This window comes from Kogia breviceps, chromosome 7, assembly GCF_026419965.1.
Source record: "Kogia breviceps isolate mKogBre1 chromosome 7, mKogBre1 haplotype 1, whole genome shotgun sequence".
In the NCBI taxonomy this organism is placed as follows: Eukaryota; Metazoa; Chordata; class Mammalia; order Artiodactyla; family Physeteridae; genus Kogia; species Kogia breviceps.
In genome coordinates, this window is record NC_081316.1 from 12751482 (window position 1) to 12774756 (window position 23275).

Below are 23275 nucleotides of genomic sequence, written 5' to 3' on the forward strand. Positions count from 1 at the left end.
AAGTTTGTGCTTAAAGGAAATCCTCATCTACCCTCAGGATGAGGAGCTCAGGACATTTAAGACGAAATTCCTACCAGTGAATTTTGAAAGGAACTTTCTAAACAGCCCCTGACATTTCTTTCATTTCCCATTTCTTTGACCTTATAGCACTCACCTTGCTCCTCACACCAAGTCTGCATCTTTGGTTTGGTTTTCACCATTTTGTCTTTCTTGTCTTTTGGTTTGTTTGCCCTTGAGGCTTCTCAAAGTTTGGACCCTGAGAGTCGCTCACTTAATGTCATTCATCTTCAAGGACTAGTTTGGGTGCTTATTAGTTCCTCAGTGTTTCCTCCCCAGTTCTGTGGCTTGTGGCTTCTCGGTTACAAAAGGGACCCTCCACCGAGGGCGGAGGATTCAAGTTGTTGTTGGCTGTAGAAAGAAGGCCTCTAGCTTGTGACCCTTCCAAATGGTCATGTGATGAGTCAGTGTTTCTATTATTCTCCCAAAGGTCCATTCGTGCAGAGGCCTGGAGTGAGGCGAGCTCATCAGCGCCTACATGGAAAGGAGCCATTCCAGCTGGCTGTAGCACAGCTCCAAAGGCAACCTTTCACCCTGGGAGGGGTGATTAACGGTTTTCAGAGGGGATGTGGGAGTGTGGCAGTAGAACATCAGTATCCAAAGGATTGCTGGAATTCAACCTGGAGTGAATATACCCAAGATTGTAGGAAACAAAAAACTGCAAGGACTCCAGTTTCCAAAGTCAAGACTGAAGCCACTGGTTAAGTAATAACCTTCTACTGAGCGTAGCAGGTCCCCGTGGCTGCAGGTCAGACCACTGAAAAGCATCAGAATAATAATCCCACCACATTCTGTTTTTCTGACCTTGGCACCTTATAGGCAATCCTCCCATCTAGGATTAAATTTTTTAAATAATCACAATCTGGAGACCGTTGCTTGCCTGCCTCGTTAAAGCTGGTCTCTGGCATGGGGGCAGGCCTTTTCAATTCAAACCATGACTTGAAGAATTCAAATCACAGTGCTGAGTTTCAAGTTCAAACTGTGGTTTTGAGAGATGATTATTTTTTCCCCTAAGACCCTTATCTTCCACCCTCAGAAACCCCAGGAGAGTTAAGGGGAAAAGAATGGTAAAGAAACACAAGGAATGCCTCCAGGGAAGGACACTTACTCCGGAAGACCCCCAAAGCAGAGATGCTTCCTTGCTCTTTTCCTTTTAAGCTAGAATCTCTCAAAACCACAGTTTGAACTTGAAACCACAATTTTCCTGACACTGTATCAAAGGCTGGTCTTAAAGGAGCCAGCCAATATGCCTGGGATCAACCCTGCTCCTCTGTTGGGACAGAGCATCCTTTATTCCCACTGGATCACTGGTGGAACTATGGGCCCAGGCACTCTGACCCACTGAGCTGAAAGACAGGCTCTGTGTGCTGGATAGAAGGGTGAACCCCAAATGTGCCCTACTCCCGTATTTTCAAACCTAACGCACCAAAGGTTCACTCAATTAAACCAGAAGAAATAAAACCAGAATCCAAAGCCCATGTGGCAACAGGAAGCTGGGCAGTGCCTGAGGAGCAGTGCCTGGGGGGCTGGTTGGCTGAATGTTCCATATACAACTGGCTGTACAATGACATAAGGAAAGGCAGGCCAAGCAACCCCCAGGCCCAGCACATTACTAACACAGGCACCTGGGAATCAAACGATGACTACAGAGTCAAGGGCTACCGACGACCACTGAATTTCAAAAACCTGACATCCATCATCCTTGGGATCCCACCAAGAGCGATCACCTGACAAAGGAGATGTACAGACGACATTTCGCTACTTGAAAGGAATGTTCCGGCAGCAAGGACAAGGGACTGCTGCAGTGGCTGTGAAGGAGGGAGTAGAGCTTGCAGTAAACTGGGTACAGAGTGACTGGGACGCTGGAGAGCCGAGCAGGGGATGAAAAGCAGAAACAAATGGGTCCTTCTTCTTAGACTCTACTTTATTAGGTAAAACTCAGAAACTAACCACCAGTTCACGTTCCCCCACCTCCTCCCCTCTGAAGGAGGCAGTTCCCCAGAGACAAAAAGGCTGTGGCTTGGAGATCATCCACCATCTGCAGGTTTTATACTCAAGCAGCCCACTGTCTGGTGGTCAGCCCTCCAGACCAAAGCTCTCAGAGGCAACAGAAGAAAGCAAAGGAAGCTCTCATTTCAAAGACGATGAACCCCTCCCGCCCCTCCTCCCTGCTACCCACAACCTCCCCACACCCCCAACCTAAATAAAAAGATAGTGAGGACAATGCATGAGTGTGGGAGACACACACACACACACACACACATACACACACACACACACACACACACACACACACACACACACAGCTTCCTTTCAGCCAAAGAGCTGCAAAATTGCTCCCTGGAAGGAGGACAACTGGCTACCAATCAAGGCCTGGTGGCCCAAGGTGATGGCTGGAATCATGTGAGACTGGTAAAAATCCAGGGAGAAAATATGTCACCTTCAGCCCTTTCCCAGGTCTCCAGCGAACTGGTTTTAGTTCTACAAAATCCCCGTTTCCACACAGGTAGGCCGTGGATTTTAGGGCAGCTGGCCTAGGGAAAGATTTCCCATGGCCAAGAGACAACGGCAGGGGAGGAGGAGGAGGAGAGCAGGAGGGCAAAGCCTTCAGAGAGGGTCTGGGAAAGGGGACTCCTGCCCTCGGCTAATGGATCCGAGTTAACTCCTCCACAACCTTGATCAGGTCATCCGCGGTGGCTTCTCGCTTCATTCCACTGCCGTCGTCATACTGCAACGAGGAAGGGGCGGGAGGAGAGGCTGTGAGGGCTGCGAGGGTGCTCTCCCTCCCCTGGGGAAGGGGGTGCCCACCACAAGGGAGGCGCCCCACTCTGCCACCGCCATGGCAGGGAGGAAGGACTCACAGTCGGAAGCCCACACCTCTCCTTGGGGGTTCAGGTCAGCAAGGTCTGCTGGCAGCAAAGCCACCCGGAGCCTGCCACCCAGTATATACTTCCCCAGAGGCACCATGTCCAGTGGGCAAGGCCCCAAACGCCAGCACCATGGGAACTTCTCTTCCCTACAGGATCCTGACCCTGACCCCTTCCTATGGGTCTGCCAGAGATCCCAGACATGCCCAAATGTGCCCTCCTTGCTAAAGTTACAGTGTTTGGTGCCTGACGGGGGAACCCACGAGCCTCAGCTTTATCTCCTTGCCCTTGGACCCCACCTTCCCGTGTGGGTAGAAGAAAACTTGAAAAGGGCCGTTAGCACGTGGGGACGGAGGGAGGGGAGGCCCCGGAACTCTGCCGGCCTCCTGGTATGCCCGGCCCTGCAAGGGACTTGAGAAACTGGCCCAGGGCTAAACCCAGAGCAGCTCACCTGCAGGTTTGCCACAACCTCCTGCATCTTGGGCCGGCTGATGTCCAGGAAACTCTCAATCAAGTCCCCATCGATGAAGCCTGTGGCTGGTTCTGTCTTCCGTTCAGTATGAAAGGATCTCCAGGTGGACAGGTGAGTTAAGGAAAGTGCCAATTATCTGGAAATAAGTACCCTTACTATGAGTCACCCCCACCTCTGCACAAGACCACAATCTAAAACAATCACCAGGATAAACAGGGAACAACATTTTCAACTAAAAATCACATGGCTTTTGGGACAGTTTTAGAGTTTCAAAGACCTATAAGCTATTACCTCATCCAATGGTTCTTAACTGGAGTAATCATCAAAATAACATTAAAAAAATACAGGGAATTCCCTGGTGGTCCAGTGGTTAGGACTCCGTGCTTTCAATGCCAAGGGCGTGGGTTCAATCCCTGGTTGGGGAACTAAGATCCCGCAAGCTGTGCAGCGAGGCCAAAACAAATTTAAAAATAAAAAAATACAGATTAAAACAAAATACAGATTAAGACTCTTAGTTCAGAGCCTGGACGTGTATGGATGTGTTTTTTTTTGTTTTTTTTTTTTTTAATACAAGTGCTCCATGTGAACTGGATGCTTGCCTGGGAAGAACCACTCTTTAAGTCTAGCCCTGACCTTCACAGATTAATAAACTGAGGCTCGGGACTTCCCTGGTGGCACAGTGGTTAAGAATCCTCCTGCCAATGCAGGGGACACGGGTTCGAGCCCTGGTCCGGGAAGATCCCACATGCCGCGAAGCAACTAAGCCCATGTGCCACAACTACTGAGCCTCCATTCTAGAGCCCACGAGCCACAACTACTGAAGCCTGCGTGCCTAGAGCCCGTGCTCTGCAACGAGAAGCCACCGCAATGAGAAGCCCACGCACTGCAACAAAGAGTAGCCCCCACTCGCCACAACTAGAGAAAGCCCGTGCACAGCAACGAAGACCTAACGCAGCCAAAAATAAACAAACAAACTGAGGCTCAGTAAGACAAGAGATGTGCCGAAAGTCCTGCGGGCTGTGGCAAAAACCAACCCATCAGCCTCCCTCCGCCCTCACAGACTCCTAGCAGGAGCCCCCCGCCCCTCCCGCCTCCCTCGGGCTCCTTGTCTCTCTCCCGTAATAAACAAACTTCCAGCAGTACTTGGATCCTAAGTGTCCCACGGGGGCTGATCCTTGGGCTTCTGGAGTTTGCACATTCTTTGCTTTTCCCCTCTTCTTCCGTTAGCCTCTCTAGTGAGGGTCCTCAGACACTACTGCCTCCAACAAGATCTCTGAAAGGATGTTCCGAAGTTGTGATCTAAACTTACTTTTGGCAAGCAACACCACAAAGGCCAGAGGCAGACAGACACATTTCAGGAACAAAAATGTACATTTTCAAGATGAACCGGTGAAGCTGGGCGATAAGCACATGGGGATTCACTACACTGTTCTCTCCACTATTGGGTGTTTGAAATTTTCCATAAGAAAAGTTTTTTTAAAAGCCTGTTCCCCACGGGAACCTAGTCAAGACATTTCCTAAACGGACAGCAGTTTCCAGAGGCTGCTTAGGGTAATGCAGCTCTCTGCCTGGTCAGGATGTGCTTCCTAGCAAGGGGGCACCTCTGGGAAGGATATAAGGAGTGTTCAATCTTGCCCACACTTTTGATGACTTTATTGAGCCGATTCTGCATGTCCAGCAAGAGGTTGTACCAGCTCTCTGACAGTGACGTCACCAGGCCTGAGGAAGCAAAGGGAACAGGGAGCTGCAGAGCGGGCACTGCCCGCCAAGGGCAGCCCAGGCAGCAGCACGAGGAAGGACGAGCTGGCCACGGGCTCCTCCGCGAAACGCTGCTCTCCCTCGTCCCCCAAAACGGGAACGCTGCTCTCAGGAAGGAGGCCTGCATGGGGTGCGCCCCGGAGGCCGCCCTTACCAATCATGCCGTTGACCGTGCCGAAGAGCACCGAGCCCTGTGTGGGGGTGGAGGCCTCGCCCAGATTCTGCATGACCAGAGAGCCGTGGCAAAAGACGTTGACGAATTCGCCCAAGTGGAAGAGCCCTACCTCCTGGAGGTGCTGCCGCTCCTCGTCAGTGGTGGCAGCGCTGCGAGGCAAGGCGAGAAACTCACTACCCAGACTTCTGTCCCCCCAGCGGGGCCCCGGCAGGGACTGCGGGCGGCGGACAGATTCCCCGGTGAGCCCACCCGCCCCGCAGCAGAGGATCCAGCCTGAAGAGCTCATCTCTGTGGCCCGCCTGCCTCACGGAAACGCTGACCCTCTGGGAAGAGGAGCGCCGCGGCCCGAGAGAGGACCCAGCGTCCTCCGTCCCCGCAGACCACACCCACAGCTGGTCACTCACCTGTCCTTCTGACACACAAACAAGTTAAAGGCATTTTCAGCCCCCAGGAAATTGTCATCATCCAGGATTTCCACAGCACTCATCCAGTTGGGGTTAAAGTCGCGAGCAATCTTAGAAAAGACGACGTACAAAAGGAAACACAATCAGCAGTTTGCATGGAAGCCATTGCCGGCACTTGGCCAAGAGCCTGCCCTGCCCCGTGTTTAACAACCACTTCAGAGAGATTCTCCCCACAGTCTGGCCAACTCAGCCCCAAAACGGAGCCTACTCAGAGCTCACATTGGGGGTTTCTAAGAGCACTTAACGGACGTAGAATGTAGGCTCCAGGGATGACATTTCCGCCCTCACTGGGCTTGACTATCCCTCACCACCAAGAAACACCCGCGAGGTCGCAGCTTAAGGGAGCGGTCTGCCCCCGCCGCACTACCTCTTCGAAGTTGCCCTCCATGGGCTTGTAGGCCAGCAGCAGCACCGAGCGCATCAGGTCGCCCACCAGGATGAAGTCGCCCTTGGTCTTCAGGTACAGGGCCATGATGTTGTTGTAGTGGTTGCACTCGGTGCGGAGCTCCTTCTCCGTCGTCCACTCGTAAAGCCGCACCTGGCACGGGCATTGTACTTCTGTCACCTCGAGGGGCCTGAACCCTCCTTAAGCCTCCATCTGCAGCACCATTTACCCAAGTGCAACGTGGGGTGTGAAGTGGTTTGGTGTGGAACTTGCATGAACGTTTTTCATTTCAGTGTTATGTATTTATGAAAAATGAGAATAAAATGAGCCCATGAAACTAATAATACAAAGTTTTCCTTTACATAAGAAAATGAGTCAGGGTAAAGAAAAATATTAAGTAAACAGTAACGCAAGTAATACTATGCATGTGACAAGAGATGGTTTTGTGACTGAAGTTTGGTAACTGACCTGGAGAAATTGCTCTGGAAAAAGAAGGTCCATCTCCCATTTCCTGATCAGAAAGGAACGAGATCACCTCCCGACAAACCGCCTCTTCTAACCCCTTCTCAAAACTCACACATTCCTGGCACCTTTTGACGTGAACCCAATGAGCAAAGAAAATAGCATGGGAAAGTCCAACAGAAGCTAAAGGACTCTAAAGCACTACAGTCTGTGGCCACCCCTCCACCCAAAGGGAAAAAAATACCCTTTTTTCTTCTCCACTGCAGTGTTTCTTCAGTTACAACTACAGCTCCAAAAGAATGAAGATGCTTTAGAATCAGCAGATAGATGAACACATACTCGGAACAGCCCAGCCCTGGCAGACCCTTCAGGGTCCAGGCAGCCCCACCCATGGCCTCTGCACACACAGACACTCTGGACAGAATATATTGAGCCACGATTTCTCGAGATGTGTCCAAAGGACCCTAGCTCCACAGGTATGCACTCCAAGAGTCATTCGTAATAATTACAAGGGCTACCACACCTCCATCGGCAGGGTCAGGGGAGCCCAGAACACCCCAGACTGGGGTAAGCCCAGCCTGGCTGGGCCTTCAGTCCTCCAAGAGTGGAGTAAAGTAGAGGCCAAGAGCTCCGCACACTCCTGGGAACACACCCCACACGCCCCTCTTCATACTCCCAGCCTCCCTTTCTGCCGTGGAGAAAATCAGGACCAAGGTCAGACACCACCAAAATCCAAGACTCCCACTCTTAACAGGTCCTAGATCCCCACTCTCCAATATGGTGGCCACTAGCCACATGGCTACAAATACCTGAAATGTGGCAAGCCCAAACTGAGATGTGCTTTAAGAGCAAACAACACACGAGATGTGGAAGTCTTGGTATGAAAAAAAAATCTCACTAATAATTTTTTATATTGATTAAATGTTGAAATAATACTTTAGATGTACTGGGTTAAATAAAATGCATTACTAAAATTAATTTCACCTGAACTTTTCTTCCTGTGGCTACTAGAAAGTTTAAAATTACACATGTGGCTCCTATATTTTTATTACACAGCAACGGACGTCTTATAATCTGACCCCTCCCAATTCCTGCCCCTGTTCACTGTACCCTCTGGAATACATGGTCACCAGTCACAGGCAGCCTGCTCTGTAGCCGATCCCTTGTCAGTCTAACTGAAATGTGGATCTTTCAGAAGGGCTCTGTGGCTCTCTCAACTTGGCTGTTCTCTCTCCCACTGTCCCTCGTGCCGCTGGGACTACAGGGAGGACGGCCTTCCGTGCACCCTGCCTGCCTCCTAAACACGCCAGTTCTCAAGTTCACACCTCCACCCCCACACCATCACTCTCTCCTAACATAACACCCCAGTAATTCCTGGTGACTTTAATATTCACAGAGAAGATCCCTCCAATACCCTGATCTCCGTCCTTTTCTGACCCCCTCTTCCCCACCTATCTTGTCCATTCCTATGGTCACCCCTTAAGAGCCTGTCATTAAAAATAACTCCAGAATCTTTCGTCCCCAGTTTTACTGCTTCTCAGATGCCAAGAGTCCATCACCACAACCCTTGTCTTACGGATTCTCCACTCCCTTGCCCCTCTCTCACTCCATCATGCTCACCCAACAAAAACAGACTTTGGTAAAATTAATTTTCAACTACAAGCTGAGGAGAAACCACCAACCAGCATGACTGGTCTCATTTTAAATGCATACCTCCTCCACTCTCCTCAAAACTCTAATACCAGCCTGTGCTCCGCAACGGGAGAGGCCACAACAGTGAGAGGCCCGCATACCACAAAAAAAAAAAAAAAAAAAAAAAAAACTCTAATACCATGGGCTTCCCTGGTGGCGCAGTGGTTAAGAATCCACCTGCGATTGCAGGGGACACAAGTTCAAGCCCTGGTCCGGGAAGATCCCACATGCCGTGGAGCAACTAAGCCCACGCGCCACAACTACTGAGCCTGAGCTCTAGAGCCCACGAGCCACAACTACTAAGGCCCGGGCACCTAGAGCCCGTGCTCTGCAACAAGAGAAGTCACCGCAACGAGAAGCCCGCGCACCGCAATGAAGAGTAGCCCTCGCTCGCCGCAACTAGAGAAAGCCCACGCACAGCAACAAGGACCCAACACAGCCAAAAATGAATAAATAAATAAATAAATAAAAACTCGAATACCTCCTCTTCCAGCCTTCCTCTCAGCTACTTCACAGAAGATGGACACAACCAAAGGCGGATTTCCACCTGCTTCCACCACCTGAAGCCAACACTGCATTAGAGCCCCTTAGCTACTCAAAACATGGCTCCAGCAACTCTCCTTTAACGGGCCACTGTCATCAGCTAGGAATGTGTAGCAGTATTTCCTAACTTAAAAAATCAAAAACTCTCCTGGGCTGACATTCCCCCGTAGCCACCCCATCACCCTCTTCTTTACTGCGAAACTCCTGGGAAGGGCTTCTTAATCCTCGCTGTCCTCGCCTCCTCGTCCTGGTTGAACCCTCTTCAGTCAGGTTCCATGCCCACCACTCAACCAAAAGAGCTGAACCAATGGCCATTTCTCGATCCTTATGTTATCTGACCCACCGACAGCACTTGCAGTTTATCACTTCCCTCCTGCTTCAAACACTTTCTTTCCATGGCTTCCAGAACACTTTTCTTGGTTCCTCTCCTACTTCACTAGGCATCTCCTCTCTTGTTTGGCTGGATCTTCCTTCTCACCCCAACTTTCAAAGGCTGGAGGGCCCCAGGGCTCAGTCTTCAGATCTCTCCTCTACCCACTCTCAGCAGGTAGGTGATCTCAGGTGATCTCCGCCACCCTCAGCTTTACATGCCACCTAATAACTGCCACACTGGTACCTTCAGTCTGCTTCCTGCTAGAACCCTCTCTCATCCACCTACCTACCTGACATCTCCACTGAGATGACTACTGAAACTTAGCATTTTCAAAACCAAACCTCTGGTTTCCCCACTGCAACATAAGAAGAAATACACATTTGGTCTCTGCCCCCCGTTCCTGACATAAAGCTCCTAAAACCTTTGTAATTTCCTAATAGGAATGTTTTACACAGAGCTCCTAAATCCCTTGGAATTTCCTAGGTGATAGGAGTCTTTCGTTCTAATGATGCAATTCTCGGTGGTTCCTGGATAGCTACAGGATGGGGTCTGGTCACCAGAAAGACCAAGCCATGAACAGAAGCTTGGAACTTTCAGCCCCACCCCCATTCTCCAGGGAAGAAAGAGGGGCTGGAGACTGAATTAATCATGGAACATGCCTATATACAGAAGCCTCTATAAAAATCTCTAAACTATGAGGTTCAGAGAGCTCTTGGGTTGGTGAATACAGCCACATACTGGGAGGGTAGTGCATTCCAACTCCACAAAGACAGAAGTTCCTGCCTGCAGGACTCTTGGACCTTGCCCTACGTACCTCTCCATCTGGCTATTAATTTGTAGCCTTTATAAAATCCTTTGTAATATGCCACCAAATATAAGTAAACATTTCAAATTTTGTGAGCCCTTCCAACAAATTATCAGACCTAAGGGGGGTGGGGAATTTGGGGAACCCCTGACTTTGTAGCAAGTCAGACAGAAGTTTGGGGACCACTACTTGGGACTGGGATCTGAAGTAAGGACAGGCTTGTGGGACTGAGCCCTGAAACCTCTGAGGTCTGACACTAACTCTGGGTGGCTAATGTCAGAATTCAATTAAATTATAGGACACCTGGTTGGAAAACTGGTTGGTATAGGGATTAAAAACCCCATACATATGGTGTCAGAAGTGTTGTGAGTAAAGAAACAGTTTTCCTTTCCCCTCCAAACCTGCTCCACTCACAATCTCCCCCCATCAGTACAGAGCAACACCATCCTTGTTACTCAGGCCAAAACTCTTGGCCCTTTATTCCCTTCTCACGCCTCATCTTCAATCCATCACCAGAGAGACCCTCAATACTAACATCTGCAAAACCTGACTACCCTTCACCTCCTCTATCAGCACCCTGAGCCCAGCAACCACCAACTGCTATCTGGATCATCACCAGAGCCTCCTAACTGATCTCACTGCCTCGACCCTTGGTCCCCTATGACCTTTTCCAGGATGTGCAATGAGCTTTTCGAAATCTAAATACAGTCATGTCACTCATTCGCTCAAACCCTCTAGAGGTCTCCATCACCCTCAGAGTAAAACCCAAAGTCCTCACACACTCGGCCTGTCGGGTTCCCCCAGTGCTGGCCCTCCGCTGCCTCTGGGACTCATCTCCCGGCACTCAGCAGCGCCCACCCACGCAGAGCGCAGTCTGGCCCCGGACTCCTGGCACTTGTCTTCTCCCAGACCAAGGCATGGCTTGCTCCCTCCCTTCCTTCCTTCAGGAACCTGCCGGAATGCCACTGTATAAACAAGACCCTCCTGACCACGTGACAAAACAGCGCCACCTCCCATGCTTGCTCTGGTACTCCTTCAGCTTTTTGTCCCGTTTTTATTTCTCACCATGTATTTCTCATCATCCTGGGTACACATATATATTCTATTTGCTCACTGGCCGCAGAAGGCTAACTCTCTGTCCATTTCATCTACTGCTACATCCCAACTACCAAAACAGTGCCTGGTATACTGCGAGTGTTCAGTTAATATTTCTTGAATGAATGTCGATTTAAAGTATTTAAATAATGTCTCTCTACTCTTGATCTTCTCAGAACCCTTAATATGATAAGATGCACCATGAAGCTTCTAAGAAGAGGATACAGGAAACAGCAGTTCCCAAATGTATTTGACCATGAAACTCATTTTTTTTTGCAAGGGAGAAGATGGGGTCATGCCAGAAGCAAAGTGGCATATTTCACAGGCCTAGTATTTCAGGGACGTACTCAGGATAATGCGGTTTGGCTCATTTTGTTCCACACAGATGAAATATTCTCACATCATGACACATTCTAAGTGCAGGGACCACAGATCTTACCCCTTTCTCAATTCCCGCGGCACTTAGGATGATATGATTGGGCTTCACATAACCAAATCTTCTGTCTGGTCCAACCCCAGCTCCCCAGATTTCCAACCCCATCCTCCATACTCACTACTTTTTTATCCTTAAAATTGTGATACACGCGCAGCTTCAGAAAATACAAGGGAAACATGTTCTGTGGACAATGGTGTGAGGCCTAAGGCATGACACCAGTGGGAGGGGCCTCACCGTGCTGTTGATGCTGGCTAACAACTTCCCATTAAATTCCACCATAGAGTACACAGCCCCTTTCACCTCCTTTTCAGCCACAGTTTGTAGTTTTCCTGGGGGAAAAAAGATACTCTTAAGTCTCCTTTATGAGCCCACACTTTAACTGATCAAAAGAATTCCATGCTTCCCCTCTGGCTCTAATTCCTGCCCCCAAAACCGCTCATCTGAAAGCAGGAAATACAGAGTCAGTATACACTGGGGTTAACCACCACTGGAAGTGTGAACCCCAAATGTGCAGTGATTCTACACAGCATTCAGGATGTGTCTCCCACCCTGAGACCCCAGATCTCTCTCTCAAGATGGAGACCAAATTCCATTTCAGCCATCTAATCTGAGACTTCGGGGCTGACAGCTAGTCTTTAGAACCATCTTGAGTAGGGGAGATGGGAAAAGATGTAGAAATGAACTCAAAGTGCTGACGCTGGGAAGAGGACCTTAAAGGCTGAGCAGCCAAGTGGGAAACACACCTAGGATTCCTAACTCTCGTTCTGGTCAGCAGGTTCTCTTATTCTTAGTTGACCTCTCCCCGTTTTTCCTTCCTTTCAAAGAGTGAAAGAGGAAAAAACACGTGCTAGATTTTATTTGTGCCTCTGCTCACATACTCCAAAACTCATTCAGATCATCAAGAGCTTAAGAGAAACACCATGAGTCTCACGTCACAGCAATTAACCCAAGTTCTTCGGCGTAACTGAGACTGAAACCTAAAAGACCTGCTCCCAGTTCCAAATCTCTCAAAAGCCGGAGACTGTGTCCACTTACCATCTGAATACTGAAAGACCACAATACGACCCTGCTTGGGCTCCGCCTCTTCAGGGTACACCATGGCCGTGCCCACGATGAAGTACGTGTTGGGGTCTTTGCCCAACCTGCAGGAGACCAGGCTGAGGGCATACTCGTTCTGCAGGAACTGGTGGGCGTGGAGCACTAAAAAGGAGGAGAAGAGACGCGACTGGCTGACAACCCCCATGCAAGCACGCTTCTGTACTTGTGTGAGGCCCACAGCTCGACTCGAAGTAGATCTTCCTCCTGCTATTCCTGTCTCCTCACCAACCTATTCTGACCTGAGGAGGCCCAGCACTCTGGACTCAGGGCCGACTCAGAGGCCCCACCCCTTTCTGCTCCTCCTAGGATGGTCTGCCAGTGTCTATCCAATCCTGGCATACAGCAGAGCCCAGAAGAGCCTAGCTTAGGGAGGATGTAGGCACAAAATGACAGAAAGAGCTCATTTGCACCTTCAAAGGTGTGCTGGTCAATGATAAGGAGGTTATGCACCTCCACCTCTTCTCCAAAGGAGGTCTCGTGAGGGGCTGTGCTGCTGGAGAACAGCTTGCTGGAGCTGACGCTGCTGGACAGGGCCTGGGAACAGAGAGAACACACATCACCCCTCTCAAAAGCAGAATGGGGGCTTCCCTGGTGGTGCAATTGTTGAGAGTCTGCCTGCTAATGCAGAGGACACGGGTTCGAGCCCTGGTCTGGGAAGATCCCACATGCCGCGGAGCAACAAGGCCCGTGAGCCACAACTACTGCACCTGTGCGTCTGGAGCCTGCGCTCCGCAACAAGAGAGGCCGCGGCAGTGAGAGGCCCGCGCACCGCGATGAAGAGTGGCCCCCACTTGTCACAACCAGAGAAAGCCCTCGCATGGAAACGAAGACCCAACATAGCCAAAAATAAATAAATAAATAAATGGTTTTTTAAAAAAAAGCAGAACGGGTGCTGGGAACAACAGGGTGAGCATCAGGCAGGATCAGGGAACAGTGGCTGAGTCTGAACGAGGAAACCTGAAGGCTGGCCGCTTGCATGGAGCCTAGAGAACAGAAGGCTTCAAAGAGGACTCAGGCCCCAAGGCTAAGGATCCAAACTCCATATGGCATTGACACAGCAATCCAAAACACCGCCAGAACCTAAGGGCATTAAAGAGCACTAAAATAGTGATGCTATGACAACCAAGAAAGCTAACGAGAAACCTAGTAAAGTGACAGGCTTCCACCTCTCTCAATGGGAAGAGCAGGAGAGCACTGCAAATAAAAAGAAAAATGTAAAGACCTTCTACTCTGGATTAAGGCAAGAAGCCATACCACAGATGTCTGCAAGCAAAGAAGGCAGAGAATACGTGGAATAAAACAACCAGCTAACATCTCCATTGGGTCTGTGATGTGCGGCTCCATATTGTCCCACTATTATCATTTTGCAGATGAGAAAACTGAAGTTGCCCAAGGTCACGCAGCTAGCAATAAACTTTGGAGCCAGTTCTGTCAGACTCCAAATACCATGCTCTTACCTATTATACTGCACCGTTACCCATACCCTACACAAAGCATCCAAACTGATGTTAAGAGAAAAGGAATTATTCATCAGGCAAGGCTATCAAGTAGCAAAATCACTGACAGCCACTCTTATTCAAAGTTCTTCTCAAGCCTCTAACGAGGGGGCCAAATCCAGCTCACTGACTGTTTTTATAAAGTTTTATTGGGGACTTCACTGGTGGCGCAGTGGTTAAGACTCTGTGCTCCCAATGCAGGGGGCCTGGGGTTGATCCCTGGTCAGGGAACTAGATCCTACATGCATGCCTCAACTAAGGAGCCCGCAAGCCGCAACCAAAGGAGCCCTCAAACCGCAACTAAGGAGCCTGCCTGCCACAACTAAGACCGAGGGCAACCAAATAAATAAATAAATAAATAAATTTTTTTAAAAATAAAGTTTTGGGACTTCCCTCATGGCGCAGTGGTTAAGAATCCGCCTGACAATGCAGGGGACACGGGTTTGATCCCTGGTCCAGGAAGATCCACATGCCGCGGAACAACTAAGCCCATGCACCACAACTACTGAGCCTGCGCTCTAGAGCCTGTGCTCTGCAACAAGAGAAGCCACCACAATGAGAAGCCCGTGCACCGCAACGAAGAGTAGCCCCCGCTCACCTCAGCTAGAGAAAGCCGGCGCACAGAAATGAAGACCCAATGCAGCCAAAAATAAATTAATTTAAAATTTTTTTCTTAAATAAATGATAAAGCTTTATTGGAACCCAGCTATGCCCACCTGTTGTCTATGGCTGCCTTTGTAATGGCAGACAGAGTTGAGTAGTTGTGACTGAGGTCATATGACCTGCAAAGCCAGAACTATTTACCAGCTGAGCCTTTACAGAACAGTTTGCCCCGCTCTCACACCATCTTTCTTTGTCCACTGCCCTCACCTGGGTGCTGGCGCTGGGCCTCAGAGCAGTTGTACCCCCACTCGTGTCCTGGACTTCAATACGGCTGGAGAGGACCCCGAAGCACTGGGACACCTCCTGGTAGCAGATCTTCCTGTAGAACAAGTACAGAGCAACAGGGCCCCCTCAGGAGAAGTCTGAGGCGCTCCACACCAACCCCCAGGGCACCCCTGCCCCCGCAGCTCCCCTGCCCTGCCCTCACCTGGGAGATTCGTAGAGGGGAACTGTACGGATGTGCAGCTTCTGTATCTCGTCAATGGTGCCAATGGTGAGGGTGCTGTTGTTGGCCAGTGCCAGGCTGGAAAGAAGGTTCTGGGTTTAGACTGAGTAGACCCAAGGAAGGAAAGGATTCTACGAGGCAACCCCATAAGAGGAAGGAAAACAAGGCAGAATCACACCAGCTAACCCCAGGAAAGTGGTTCTCAACTATGACTCTATGCTAAAATGCACCTGGGGAACATGCCTGGTCCCGCTACTGAGATTTTCCTATTTAATTGGTCTGGTTGGGCCTAGGCTGAGATTTTTAACAGCTAACTATTTAATACTAAAGCATTCAAATATAGAACAGTGATGCTCAAACTATCAAACCATGCTGGCATCAGAAACAGCTGGGAAGCTTGTTAAACTAGACTGCTGGGCCCAACCCTGGAGTTTCTGATTCAGTGGATCCATGGGTGAGGCCTGAGAATTTACATTTCTAATGCGTTCCCAGGTAGTGCTGTGGCTGCCATGAGGGGCCACACTTTGAGAATCCCTGCTCCAGGGGAATACATAAAGATCTCTGCATCAGGGGTTCTGAAACTTGACTAATCATTTGAATCGCCTAAGAGGTTTTCTAAAAATATAGACTCAGATCTAGGGCTCAACCCTAGATCCACTAAATCAAACCCTAAAAAGGATTCAAAAACAATTCTATACATTTAAAAAGGCTTCCAAAGTGTTTCTACTGCATAGCCAAGACTTGCAAACCTCTGCTCTATACTTCCCCATCTCAGCTGGTCACTGACTCTGTCACTGGGAAAGGGCTGGAGGGGGAGGGTCTGAGGAAAACAACACGATGTCCTCACTCCTGGCTCTTGCTGAGGAAAGAAAAAGAGGCTCACCTGTCAGGGTAGCCATCTGAGTTGAGGGGACACATGTAGTTCACCTCCTTGAGGTTGACATTGGAGAAGACCAATTTGTGGTTGCTGCTGTAGATGACAGTGGGGCGGTCAGAGCAAGCAAAGACGTTGGTGGTAGAAAGAGAACGGAAAGTCCTCAATACGGTGGGCTGGGTGCCCAGAGTCACCTTTTTACGGTCGCTCAACAGGCCTGCAGAAAGAACGGCATCCGGAGAAAAAAGGAAAGAAACGAAACAGGACACACAGCTGGATTGTGAAGCTTCAAAAGCAGCACCCTGAGGCTAAGACCTCTGCCAACTCCAATACTACAGATTTTCCGAAGAGCCCCTCCCTCGAGGTGCTAGTCTCACCTGTCTCGATGTTGAGCCCAAAGTAGAAAAGCGCCCCATCTCCCAAGGCACAAAGGAGGTAGTGGCTACTCTCAAAGGTGGTCATCAGGATAGAACGAGGAATGATCTCTGTGGGAAAGACTTACATTAAGTTCTTGTTCCAAATTCTGATTCTGATCCCAACCCAGGTCCTTAAAAGAAACACACCTCCACCCAGCATCTCTTTGTGCAGTAGCTCAAAAGAGGGCAGCTTCGCAATTCGGGCTGAGATGTCTGTCCAGAGACCAATAGCACAGAGAGGAGACATTCCACTGCTGTCCCCTAAAGGGGTGATGTCCAAGCAGGCCACTTCGTGTTCCATCTCTGTGTGGCTGAACAAGGAAGAATATGGCAGAGGAAGGAATCCAAGGATCAAAGAAGTCCCAGAGAACAGGGAGGGCAAAAAGAGCAGACAAACACACACCTGATCTGTCGGAGCTCCTGAGGATGGATCTGCAGGTAGTAGAGGGCCCTTCCCACGGCTACCACTACCTGGCTGCTATTGCAGGAGGCCACACTGATGTTCTTGCCCTGAGGCTCCTTCCACTCACTGACGAGAGCTTTGGGGTCTTGAGAGACCAACCTCACAGATGCTGAAGTGATCTAGAGAAAGAAGAGCAATGTCTCCAAGCCCCTGCAGGGACCTATACAGAGGTGAGAAGGTGGTAAATGCTGTCCCGGTGGAACCCTAAGAATAAGCTCCTCTGCCATATAGATATATTTTTCCAAAGTTCTGCAACGATTAATTACACGAAGATGTCATATTTAGCTGAAGCCCTGAAGAAGACTGGCTTCAAGCAGCTTACAGCTTACATACCTACAGGCAGAAAAAGAAAAGGCCTGTTTCACTCTGAGTAAGGCTTGGGTAACACACCCTATGGAAAGGTATCGATGGAGCAAGCCCTGCAACTACAAGTCTAGTTGTTTTTCTCAACCCAAAAATCAGACCTCTAAAATATCCAAGTTCTGGGAATTCCCCGGCGGTCCAGTGGTTAGGACTCCACCCTTTCACTGCCAAGGGCGTGGGTTCAATCCCTGGTCAGGGAACTAAGATCCTGCAAGCCACGCGGCACAGCCAAAAAATAAAAAATAAAATATCCAAAATATATAAGTTCTTTGCTACGTATGAATACATTTTATACATTTATTTCATCACTGAAATAAAACAAAAAGCAGGTTGATAACACTATTATGTATCAATACACCTTACTTATCAAAATTGAGTTTCTACTTAAAGAGGAAAGCCCTTTAGAATTATAAACACGATGGGGGATGCAGAAACACTACAAGCTATTATTCATATTAATGAACTACAACGGGATTACATAATACTTCAAAGGGTTATTAGTCTTTCCATTTGGTAAAGAAAACCATCATTGTAGAGAACAAACGTATGGACACCAACGGGGGAAAGTGGCAGGGGGTGGGTGGTGGTGGGATGAACTGGGAGATTGGGATTGACATGTATACAATAATATGTATAAAATAGATAACTAATAAGAACCTGCTGTATAAAAAGATAAATAAAATTGAAAAAAAAAAGACATCACTACAAAGTTAAAAACAAGCCTCAAAAAAAAAAAGTATACGAGAAGGCACATTTAGAGTGTTAGAAAGAAAGTTAGAATAGAGGGAAGTGGACAGAAGTTCAGGAAGGACACATCTCAAGAAAGAGGCAGCAGCTACTGGAATGTGCGCCCAATTTAGTAGGAGGGGTCGTATCGGGCAGCCTGCAGTGAAGATAGGAGAAGGAAGACAGCCAGGGTAGACACTTTTTTTTTTTCCGTGGTACGCGGGCCTCTCACTGCTGTGGCCTCTCCCATTGCGGAGCACAGGCTCCAGACGCGCAGGCTCAGTGGCCATGGCTCACGGGCCCAGCCGCTCCATGTCACGTGGGATCCTCCCGGACTGGGGCACGAACCCGTATCCCCTGCATCAGCAGGTGGACTCTGAACCAATGCGCCACCAGGGAAGCCCAGACAGACTTTTTTGATTCCAGAATCTAGATGAAGACGGAGATGGGGCAATAGCTGGATGGAAGTCCTGGGGTTTAGAAGGTATTTTTTAATTTTTTTTAAGGCCAGCAAGGTCTACGTGTAATTCAAAGCTAGAGGAGCCAAAGGGGGAGGGGTGGTTGTCTTCAAGCCCCAGTGCAGGGTCTAGAGGACCAAGGACAGGGTGTGATGCTAAGCCGAGGCTGCAGGATCACAGCTCTGAGAAAGGAAAGGCTCCAGTTTGGGAAAGATAAGAAAGCAGAACTCTGGTTTCATACACAGAAAATGTGGTCCTTTTGATGGCTGAACAAAGGTGTTTCGGAAGCTTCAATGGGGAAGACTAAAGATTTTAATAAAAAACCTAATATTGCCCTTGAAAAAAAAGAGAAGAAACCCATCAATAGTAATAATTGGGATGGTATAAAATAGAAAATCAGCTTTTGAAGGGTCTGGTCTAGTGTAAATTACAAAACCAGGGCAGCAGTATAATTCTGAAAATAAAAAAATTTTTTTAAATTTAAAAAAAAGGGGGCTTCCCTGGTGGCGCAGTGGTTGGGGGTCCGCCTGCCGATGCAGGGGGCGCGGGTTCGTGCCCCGGTCCGGGAGGATCCCGCGTGCCGTGGAGCGGCTGGGCCCGTGAGCCATGGCCGCTGAGCCTGCGCCTCCGGAGCCTGTGCTCCGCAACGGGAGAGGCCACAACAGTGAGGCCCGCATACCACAAAAAAAAAAAAAAAAATTAAAAAAAAGGAAAGCCCTTTAACAACAGATACGTGAGTTGGGGCCAGTATTCAGGCCACCAGTTAAAAAACACTGACAAAGCGATGAGTCAGTAACTGGGCACTTCCCACATTTGTTCAACAAACTGACAGAAGCTTCCCTCTGGTTTTTACCAAACCCACCACTGCCTGTTGCCTAAAAGGAAGACCAAGAGGATAAAAAGATAGAGACAGGGCTTCCCTGGTGGCACAGTGGTTGAGAGTCCGTCTGCCAATGCAGGGGACACGGGTTCATGCCCTGGTCCGGGAACATCCCACGTGCTGCGGAGCGGCTGGGCCTGTGAGCCATGGCCGCTGAGCCTGCGCGTCCAGAGCCTGTTCTCCGCAACCGGAGAGGCCACAACAGTGAGAGGCCCGCATACCGCAAAAAAAAAAAAAAAAAAAAAAAGATAGAGACAGTTCAGTAGTCCTCAGGCCCTCAAGTGCTATACCTGCCACAGGCAAATCACTGACTCTGCTCAGTGTGGAGAACGGCTCAAAAGGTGAGGAGGGTGTGCAAAAAACCAAGAGCATCATGGTCACTCCAAACTTAAAAAGAATGCCAGGCGTTGAGAGTTGTGAAGAAATCAGGCTCTCACAGCTAACAAAAGTGCCAAAAGGCTATATGCACCCCATATCACAGAAAGATTTAAAATAAGGATCTGTACAGAGTTAGAACTCTGGTTATAATAATTAGTACCTTGAAAGTACTGCCGAAAGTCATATATGGATGGTAGCCTATGACTAGTTTTTTTTCTTCTTTGTGCTTTTCAGTATTCTCCAAATAAATATATACTACTATTATAGCACGGGGAAAAAATGTCTCAGAAGACAGGATATAATTAGTGTGAGAACAATATTCCCCTGCCCACCCCCCCAAAAATACATATATTGATCCCATCCATAAAGGAAAATGTGAATAAACACAATATTGTCATCCCGCAGTATTTGCAGGGGGCTGGTTCCAGAATCTCCCAGCAGATACCAAAATCCGCAGATGCTCAAGTCCCTTATATAAAATGGAACAATAATTGCTTATAAACTACTCACACCCTTAAGTGTACTTTAAATCATCTCAAGATTAATTATAATACCTAATATAATGTAAATGCTATGTAAATAATTGTAAATTCAGTGTAAATGATACGTAAATAGCTGCTGGTGCACAGCAAATTCAAGTTTTGCTTTTTGAACTTTCTCAAGTTTTTTTTCCCCATTTTTTTTTTCGGCCATGCCACTTGGCTTGCAGGATCTTAGTTTCCTAACCAGGGATGGAAGTGAAAATGCCAAGTCCTAACCACTTGACCACCAGGGAATTCCCACCCCAAATATTTCTGATCCATGGTTGGTTGAGTCCGTGTATTACGAAACACGCAGATACAAAGGGCCGACCGTACATACATTTGCAAAGAAAAATTAAAGCTAAAAGGAACAACTCCAAAGTTAAAAGAGTTATTAATTAAGCTGCTCTCCGTAGTGGGTGATTAGGTAATTTCAATTTTTTCCCCAGCCTTTTTACATTACTTCCAGAGCCATAAAAATTGACTTCACATATCCGGTGGTGCTCTGTACTGCACTCTAGGTCAAATTCAAGGGTAAACGAGGCCTGCCCTTTTCTCCGTCACTACCTGGATGAGTTGTTGATGAGCCACGTTGCCACAGAAGAAAGTCTGCTGATCGTCCACGAAACCCATCAGTTCGGTTTCTTCCACCTCCTCTCCATTTAACATGAGAACTCTGCAGCAGAATGGAAGGCCAGAGTCAGCCAGACCAGCTGCCCCACGCTGCAACCTTCACATGAGCACCTGGAGCTGGCACCAGACTCATCTTACCTTGTCTGGCCCACAAAAGAGAGCACCAAAGTGTCATCAGTCTCCCGATTAGGATCAGACCGCAGGGGCCATAGGCCTGGAACAAAGATCAAAGATTAAGAGGCACAGCACAGACCAACACTCGGCTCCCACTATCTAAGGAAGGAGCAGCCTAACCCCACGGGAAGAGCAAGAAATTTGGCGTCAGTCCTGAGATGAAATACCCACTCTGTTCCTCCCTGGCTTTAAGACTCTCAAGAAGTTAGATATTTTTAAAGCTGTTTGAGCCTGATATTTTTAAGTTTTTCATTTGATTTTGGATGGGATAATTCATTTCCATGACTCAAAGTCAAAATTTGTTTTTTATTTTTTAATTTTTTAAAAAATTTATTTTATTTTTGGCTGTGTTGGGTCTTCGTTGCTGCACACGGGCTTTCTCTAGTTGTGTTGAGCGGGGGCTACTGTTACTCTGTTGCGGTGCGCGGGCTTCTCACTGCAGTGGCTTCTCTTGTTGCAGAGCTTGCTTGGGCTCTAGGCACATGGGCTTCAGTAGTTGTGGCACATGGGCTCAGTAGCTGGCTCGCAGGCTCTAGAGCACAGGCTCAGTAGTTGTGGTACACGGGCTTAGTTGCTCCACAGCATGTGGGATCTTCCCGGACCAGGGCTCGAACCTGTGTCCCCTGTATTGGCAGGCGGATTCTTAACCACAGAACCACCAGGGAAGTCCCAAAATTTACTTTTTAAATATTTAACACAGAAGTCTCACCCCTATACCTCTCCTTCCAACCTAGCCCCCAAATAAGTAAACAATAATAGTTTATCCTTCCAATTCTTTCTTTTTTTTTTTTTTTTTTTTTGCAGTACACAGGCCTCTCACTGCTGTGGCCTCTCCTGTTGCAGAGCACAGGCTCCGGACGCGCAGGCCTAGCGGCCATGGCTCACATGCACAGCCGCTCCGCGGCATGTGGGATCTTCCCGGACCGGGGCACGAACCTGTGTCGCCTGCATCGGCAGGAGGACTCTCAACCACTGCGCCACCAGGGAAGCCCCCAATTCTTTTTAATTTAGGAAAACAGGTAAACACTGTGTTGCAAGCCAATATATACAATAGCCTATCACAAACTGCCTGCACCTTGTTTTTTCATCTAATATATGCCTCAGCCCTTATCAGAACACAACAGTTTCTTGTTTTTGACATCTGCACAGTATTTAATTGTATGGATGTAACAGTTTATTAGTTAGTTCCCACTGATGGACCCTTTTTCAGCATACGGCCACAATGAGTAATCTTGTATTTATGTCACTTTATACATATAAAGGTCTATGGGCTAGATGCCCAGAATTGGGCTTGCGGGGCAAATCACTAAATGCAGTTGTAGTTTCCGTAGACATTTTCAGTGAGCGTGGTCATTTTCTCACAGTCTCACCAACACAATGTGTTGTCAAACTTGGATTTTGGCATCTGGTAAAGTATAGTATCACTATGTTGTTTTGATTCACACTTCTCTTATTATAAGTTAGGCTTGTTACCTGTCCATCCATGTACTTTGCTAAGTTAGGGGCAGGAAATTTCATGGTCTTTCTAGAAATTTTTTATAAATTAAGAGAGATTAAGCCTTTGCCTGTAAGATGAACTACAAATGTTTTTATCCAATTTGCCATTTCTTCTAACTTAGCTTACAGTGTTTTGTTTCTGCCATGCAGAAGTGTTTTATTTTTATGCTAATAATTTAATCTTTCTCTTTAGCTTCTGTACTTTTGAGTCATTGTTTGACTATCCCCACTCCAAAATTAAAAAAGAATTTCATCACCTTTTTCTTTTAGCTTTTTATGGCTTCATTTTTTTTACATTAAGTCTTTGATCCATTTAGATTCTAGCAAGGTATACATTGTGCAGTATGGATCCAAACTTATCTTTTCCCAAATGACTCCAGTTATCCCAACACCATTTATTCAAAAGAATTATCTTTACCTCACTGACTAAGAGATACCACCAGAGTACACTGAAGTCCCACATACAATTGTGTCTATTTCGGCACATTTGAGTCGGCCCATGAGGACTCTTGCCTACTCGTGCACCAAAACCAAACTTTTAATTTCTAAGGTTTGATAGTACATTTTTATATCTGGGAGGACTAGGCCCGTCTCATTGCTCTTTTT

At 48.1% G+C, this 23275-nt stretch overlaps 1 protein-coding gene across 1 annotated transcript in view; it reads right to left on the reverse strand.

Annotated features, from left to right (window-relative positions):
* Positions 1 to 1960: 1960 nt before the first annotated feature.
* DDB1 (damage specific DNA binding protein 1) overlaps positions 1961 to 23275 on the reverse strand; it is a 32689-nt gene continuing 11374 nt past the window's right edge. The window contains exons 11-27 of the mRNA XM_059070428.2: positions 21137 to 21212; positions 20933 to 21041; positions 16980 to 17158; positions 16724 to 16887; positions 16538 to 16645; positions 16170 to 16377; positions 15269 to 15364; positions 15049 to 15160; positions 13093 to 13216; positions 12620 to 12784; positions 11819 to 11913; positions 6161 to 6331; positions 5734 to 5843; positions 5309 to 5478; positions 5013 to 5115; positions 3376 to 3499; positions 1961 to 2785 (exon numbers count right to left, since the gene is read on the reverse strand). Coding sequence (XP_058926411.1) covers positions 2702 to 2785; positions 3376 to 3499; positions 5013 to 5115; positions 5309 to 5478; positions 5734 to 5843; positions 6161 to 6331; positions 11819 to 11913; positions 12620 to 12784; positions 13093 to 13216; positions 15049 to 15160; positions 15269 to 15364; positions 16170 to 16377; positions 16538 to 16645; positions 16724 to 16887; positions 16980 to 17158; positions 20933 to 21041; positions 21137 to 21212 — 2198 coding nt within the window. The 3' untranslated portion in view covers positions 1961 to 2701. The remainder of the gene's footprint in view (positions 2786 to 3375; positions 3500 to 5012; positions 5116 to 5308; positions 5479 to 5733; positions 5844 to 6160; positions 6332 to 11818; positions 11914 to 12619; positions 12785 to 13092; positions 13217 to 15048; positions 15161 to 15268; positions 15365 to 16169; positions 16378 to 16537; positions 16646 to 16723; positions 16888 to 16979; positions 17159 to 20932; positions 21042 to 21136; positions 21213 to 23275) is intronic.